Genomic DNA, 6,769 nt, shown 5'->3' with positions numbered 1-6,769 from the left:
GCGGTGACTCACGCCTATAATCCTAGCATTTTGGGAGGCTGAGGCAGGCAGATTACTTGAGCCCAGGAGTTCCAGACCAGCCTGGGCAAAATGGAGAAACCTCGTCTCTACAAAAAACAACAATTAACTGGGCATGGTGATGCTGTAATGACACTATTGCACTCCAGCCTGGGCAACAGAATGAGACCCTGTCTCAAAAAAAATAGAAAGTTTCACTCTGTTGCCCAGGCTGGAGTGCAGTAGGTTTGTCATAGCCTGTAGCTTTGAACTCCTGGTCTCAAAGTGATCCTCTCGCCTTAGCCTCCTGAGTAGGAATAGCTAGGGACACAAGTTATTATGCCCAGCTTCCATGATGAGGATGTTGGAGAGAGTCTTAATGAGGAGTGGCTTGAGGAACTGGGGTTGTTTAGTCTGTATGTGAACTAAGTCTAGAGTAGGATAGCAATCTTTGATATTTGAAAAGCTGTCACATGGAAGAGATTCCTAGGACTTCAGAGCAGTGCAGCACAAACATAGGTTGTCACTAAGAGACCTTTGTAGAGGTCTCAGCCTTTCCAGCCACATTCCTTATCCTCCCTGGGAATCTGAATCTTCAAGTCTAGGGAGTCTGCATTTTTAACAAGAGTCTAAGCTTAACAAGGTAAGTTGGACACCTGCTCCCTGCACTGCACTTTGAGAAACACTGAGGAAGAAACAAAACCAGTGCTATGTGGAAGATACAGAGAGGAGAGGTTCCTCTTTAAGATGAAGGTTGTACCATCAGTGGAAGGGGATAACCTCTTAGCTAGAGAGGAGTTGTGCAAGGCCTAGGAAATAGGGATGTAGATTCAGTAGAGTCTCTCTTAACCTGGAAACTGTCTGATCCTTTAAAATCTAACCACTGGGCAGCTATTCTCTGCTCTAAGTTTGTTCCTAATATGAGATCTCATGGGCTTTGTTTCTCCTCCAGGAGCAGGAACTCAAAGCAGCCGCTGATGGCGTACTATCTGAAGTGAGGAAAAAACAAGCAGATACCAAAAGAATGGTGGACATTCTTCGGGCTTTGGAGAAATTGAGGAAATTGAGGAAAGAGGCTGCAGCAAGGAAAGGTAACTGTGACTTTGCATTTTTTTCCTTGTTCCCTTCCCCTTCTTTAGTGCCTCCCACCCCAAATATTATTGAGGGAAAAATACTTGAAACTTCATGATTTTCACCTTGTAGGGTAGCTGGGTTTGTCAGCAGTAAGTCATAACTTCTGAAGGAGGAAGCCTCAGAAGATGTTTAGCCTTTGGTAGCCCAGGTTGAAAAGAGAGGCAAGTGTGGGAACCCACTGCACTGTCTTCCTGTTGACTTATCATTCCCACCCCAGGCATTTCGGGCCACACTCTTCCTAGTGGGCTTGTCATGGCTAGTCAACTTTGCCTTGTGCCAAAGTGAAAGCTTTTCACCCTTACTGGGTGCTCCAGAAAGTGTTGAAAACTTGGCATGCTTCTTCAGATACATTTTAAATCTGAATTATTTCTAGTTGAAGAGGTATGAATGATTGGACAGGGTAGGGATTGCAGACTGTGTGGATTTCCCCACCTTCCCTGCATGTAACTGGTCTCTTCTTGCCTCTGGAGGAAGCACTAGACACTATAACCAGGCAGTTCAAGCTTCTCCACAGAAATTTGTTCCAATCATGCTGGCTTTCTAGAAGTTACCCAGTTGTGCTTTCCATTTGCCTGTCTGGATCTTAACTGTTGTCATTCTGTTCATCTGGAGGGCCGTCAGTCCCATCTTCGCCATTTTAGGATCTCACTATTCAAAACCAAATACACGTGCAGCATCCTTCATCCTTCCCTGATCTGGACTGAAGTAACCTCCTGTTGCTTCTCACTTGCACCTGCTTTGGACTACATGCTGATTTATTTAGTAGATTGTAGGCCTTTGGTATTCACCAGAGGTATTTGAGAGTGTACAAATTAGCAAATGCCACTTTAACAAATGATTTCCCCTGTGTTGTTTAAAATATAAATGAAAACTGGGATTCTTTTAGACCCTTAAGATAGTTGTGTTGGAATATGACCATTTTGTATTCACTCAGGCTCATTTGCCAGCTAAGTGATTGGCTTCTGCATACCAGCCTTTAGAGTGGCTAATTCACATCCAGACCTCCATTGTTTGGAAACAGATGTCTGCATTGTGGTACTCTGAGGGCGCTTGTAAATCAGAGGGAAGTTAGCATCTGCTTTGTCTACTCATCTCTCTTTTTCACCAGAAAGCAAAACCTGAGAGCTATTTAATATTCCCTCACCTCCCATCCTCTATGAGGTGAGTGCTCAGTAAACTTCTGCCAAGTAATTTACCAGCATTTCCCAATATTAATCTTCCTCAGTTTGGTCCAAAAGCAGGAGGACATTTTAGGAAAATCATGATCTATAGAAACAAACAGACTTTGTGGCTTTAACTGACTTGAGTGTAAAATGATTTGGTAAGCAGCAGCTGGTTGCATGCGTACTGAAAATGAGCAGCTAACTTCTCTCTTCAAGATGTGTGCACCTCCAACTAAGTGCTAAATGATGAGACTGGATGTTTAAGCAGGACCACGTTGTAAATTGTCTTATGGGCCATGCTAGAGTTCTCATTCACACTTAAAGCTGTGGGGAACCACTGAAAGTTTTTAAGTGAAATGATGGCAAAGATCAGTGCCAGTAGAGCAGAGAAAGTTTTGGAGCGTCCAGGAGAGAGAGAGAAGGGCAGAGAGACTGGTAAGGCTATTGGGCACGGATAGTATGGAAGCATAAGCTGAGCGACGTCAGTGTAGGAGAATTGAGAGATAGTGAATAACTCAAGTGATAGTGAATAATTCAATAATTCACAATTATTAGTGAATAATTCTCAAGTCAAAGAATTGAGAGATAATGAATAAAGGTATACGTGTATATACCCATGTACGTATAAATAAATAACTTAGGGAACTCAGAGTACGGAAACTAAAGGGAAAAGAAATGACTTCCAGGTTCTAGCCTCACCTACTGAATAAGTGAAGATAGCTTTTTTTTTCCTTTTTTTTTTTTTTAAAAGACAGGGTCTTGCACTGTCACCTAGGCTGAAGTGCAGTGATGCAATCGTAATTCACTACAGCCTTATACTCCCAGGCACAAGCAATCCTCCCTCCTCAGCCTCCTGAGTAGTAGGGACTACAGGTGCACACTACCACACCTGGCTAATTTTTAAATTTTTTGTAGAGATAGGGTTTCGCCATGTTGCCCAAGCTGGTCTCGAACTCCTGGCTCAAGCAGTTCTCCCACTTGGCCTCCCAAAGTTGTAGATTACAGGTGTGAGCCACTGTGCCTGACTGATACCATTCTAATGAAGAAGGAAAACAAAGGAGGAGGAACAGGTTTGGGGTTGACAAGTTTAGTTGGGGACCTGTTGAGTTTGAGGTGTGTGTGGTACATCCTGGATAAGAGTTCATTAGCATGTAGCCATGAGTCAAAATGACCTTAAGGAGATTGTACAGCATGAGATGAGGGCCAAAAAGACAAAATCATAAGGAATGTCAAAATCAAGGTAGAAGATGAGGAGAGCAAAAAAGAGACTAAGAGAGGTCAGAGAGATGGGAGGAAAAGATAGGCTCCCTGCTTCCTTCTGGAAAGTGGCAAGTGCTTAGAGAGATTGTGTAGTCTTGGTGATATGGTTCGGCTGTGTCCCCACCCAAATCTCATCTTGAATTGTAGCTCCCATAATTCCCACATGTTGTGGGAGGGACCTGGTGTTAGGTAATTGAATCATGGGGACAGGTCACATGCTGTTCTTGTGATCATAAGTCTCATGAGATCTGATGGATTTATAAAGGAGAGTTCCCTTGCACACGCCGTCTTTGCCTGTCACCATGTAAGATACGACTTTGCTCCTCCTTCACCTTCCACCAGGGTTGTGAAGCCTCCCCAGCCATGTGGAACTGTGAGTGAATTAAACCTCTTTTATAAATTACCCAGTTTCAAGTATATCTTTATTGGCAGCGTGAGAATGGACTAATACACTTGGACAGGTTACTTGAACTTCTCTGAACCTTGGTTTCCTCATCTGCAAAAAGGGAGTAATGATATTACCTACCCATGGGGTGTTGTGAGGATTAAATTAATAAATATGTGTAAGGTACTTAAAACAGTCCTGGCACATAGTAAATGCTATATACGTGTTTCATATTATTATTGTTTTTATTATCAAGAAATAAGAAACATCCGTGGGAATTAGTATCCAACTGGTCATTCGTGACCTATGCTAGGGGCATTTCAGTGGAGTGATGGGGGTAGAAGCCAGACTACAATAGGTTAGAGAATTAATATGATACAAGAAAAGCAAACAGAGAATTAAACTTATTAAAAGATAGCCTGTGAAGAAAAGGAAAGAGCAAGATCAGTATCTGGCATATGTGTGGTAGTGGTGATGGTGAGGGGTGTTGTGTGTCTTCGGGTCATGGGGAAAACTTAAACATTTTAAAAACTACTGAGAGGCGTAAGTAGAAGGGGAAGGGTCAGAGAGAAGCAGGAAGAATAGTTGATGGCTCAAGGCTCTATGGAAGGTAGGATGATTCACATCCCAGGTGGAGGGATTAACTTAAGTGAAGAAGGAAACATCTTACACAAGCATGAAAATGAAGGAGATGAAGATGGGTAGTGATGCAGATGAGTGCAAGCAGGGACAGATTTGAGGGATTTCCTGCCTGCTGGCTTTTCTCTGGGTAAATGGTTTGCTGAGCGCCAGTAGAGAAGTGGGGCTTTAGGAGAGCATTGAAGGTTTGAAATAACTGCCGTGAAGAATGGGTGACAGCTAACCAGAGACTTGTGGAAGATGGTTGCAGGGGGTGCTGTGGGTCCAGCTGACATATATTGGCAATGGATCACACAATCAAATGACCTCTTCCAGTAGTACTGTAGCTGGCGGGTGAGCACAGAGCATGGGGTTGTTGGGGTTTTGCTTTGTGGGATGACCATGAGTTTTGTAGCAAAGGAGTAGCAGAAGGATAGAATCTGATACATCAGGTCTGGAGGTTTTGATGAAGCTGCCAAATGGGTCTCTGGGGAGAAAGAACTAGAAGTACTATAAGGGAGAAAGTTGTAGTGGGAGAAGAGAGTAATCAAGTTTAAGACTGAAGAAGCAAAAAGTTTTTTCTGATAATGCCAAGGTCCAAAGACTGAACAAGACTGCAAGCATGTGACTAAAGGGGAATAGAGGCAAAGGCATTCGAGTCTAGGAGCTGCAGGACTAGGAGGGCAGTGAGTGGTAGAAGTGGAGGGAACCTAGAAGGTTCCAGGAGGAAGACTGTGTGAGGGGCGCTATTCCTTTTTCTTTTTCTTTCTTTCTTTCTTTTTTTTTTTTTTTGAGACGGAGTTTCACTCTTGTTTCCCCGGTTGGAGTGCAGTGGTGGAATCTCGGCTCACTGCAACCTCCGCCTCCCGGGTTCAAGCAATTCTCCTGCCTCAGCCTCCGGAGTAGCTGAGATTATAGGCATGTGCCACCACACCCAGCTAATTTTTGTATTTTTTTTAGTAGAGATGGGGTTTCATCGTGTTGGTCAGGCTGGTCTCGAACTCCTGACCTCAGGTAATCCACCCACCTTGGCCTCCCAAAGTGCTGGGATTACAGGTGTGAGCCACCACTCCCTGCCCAGGAGTGCCGTTTCTGAGGGAATATGTTACGTTGACCAGGGAGTGATCAATGAGGGGCCGAGAGAGATGTGAGTTAGTGGCCCGGGCTTAGCAGCCCACATCTCTTCATGAGGTCTTTAGGCTAATATAGGATGATGGAGTATCTGTGTATTTGGCCATACACAGATTTTAGTAGTTGCAACAGAGACTGTGTGGCTTACAGAATCTAAAGTATTTACTACCTGTAAAGGTAAAGAAATGAAACAAAACCATTAGATTATTGCAAAACAGAGTGACAGTTTAAATTTGTCAGCGTATAAGAATTTTGTGTATACTTGAAAAACATTCGCCTGGCAACTTAGAAGATAAATTTGAGTTGTAGTGTTTCTGTAGTTGAGAATGAGTGAATGGAAACCTGTTGAAGCAAAGCAGTTAGGAGAAAATCATCTAGAGAAATGTTAGCCTTGAGAGTGAGTTCCACAACCACTTAGCTGTAGTGGTTGAAGGAGGAAAGAATGCTACCTCCAAATTACAACTTTACAAGAAACAGAACTACTAACCTTGAGAAACCATTATTTTATGCCATTTATCAGCCCAAACTGAAGATTTAGTGCTCAAAGCTGGCACTATTGTATAACACAAGTTGCAGCATAAATTGTTAAAACCCTGTTGAAGGGCCAGGCATGGTGGCTCTTGCCTGTAATCCCAGCACTTTGGGAGGCCGAGGCGGGAGGATCATGAGGTCAAGAGATCGAGACTATCCTGGCCAACATGGTGAAACCCTGTGTCTACTAAAAATACAAAAATTAGTTGGGCATAGTGGCACATGCCTGTAATCCCAGCTACTTGGGAGGCTGAGGCAGAATCACTTGAACCCAGGAGTCAGAGGTTGCCGTGAGGCGAGATCACGCTACTGCACTCTGGTCTGGTGACAGAGCGAGACTCCGTCTCAAAACAAAACAAACAAAAAAACCTTGTTGAAAATCATTCATTCGTTGAAGAAGTCTCTATTAATTATCTTCTCTGTGTCAATTGTTAGGTAACTGAACAAATGTGTAGCTTTTTTAGGAAGCAGTTTAGAACACATTTTGTTAGTCTTGAAAGTAAGTATTCACAAACATTTCCACTCTTGAGAATTTTTCTTTTCTTTTTTT

The 6,769-nt window shown here is 43.2% G+C and overlaps 1 protein-coding gene across 1 annotated transcript in view; it reads left to right on the top strand.

Annotated features, from left to right (window-relative positions):
• Window positions 1-596: 596 nt before the first annotated feature.
• The window catches only part of PDCD7 (programmed cell death 7), a 12,418-nt gene continuing 6,245 nt past the window's right edge, over window positions 597-6,769 (top strand). The window contains exon 1 of the mRNA XM_011968147.1: window positions 597-1,088. Within this exon, the coding sequence (XP_011823537.1) occupies window positions 1,022-1,088 (67 nt within the window). The 5' untranslated portion in view covers window positions 597-1,021. The remainder of the gene's footprint in view (window positions 1,089-6,769) is intronic.

This window comes from Mandrillus leucophaeus, unplaced genomic scaffold (assembly GCF_000951045.1).
Source record: "Mandrillus leucophaeus isolate KB7577 unplaced genomic scaffold, Mleu.le_1.0 Scaffold12, whole genome shotgun sequence".
Taxonomy (NCBI): domain Eukaryota; kingdom Metazoa; phylum Chordata; class Mammalia; order Primates; family Cercopithecidae; genus Mandrillus; species Mandrillus leucophaeus.
The sequence above is the reverse complement of the archived record's forward strand: the minus strand, read 5'-3'. Positions and strand labels throughout refer to the sequence as shown.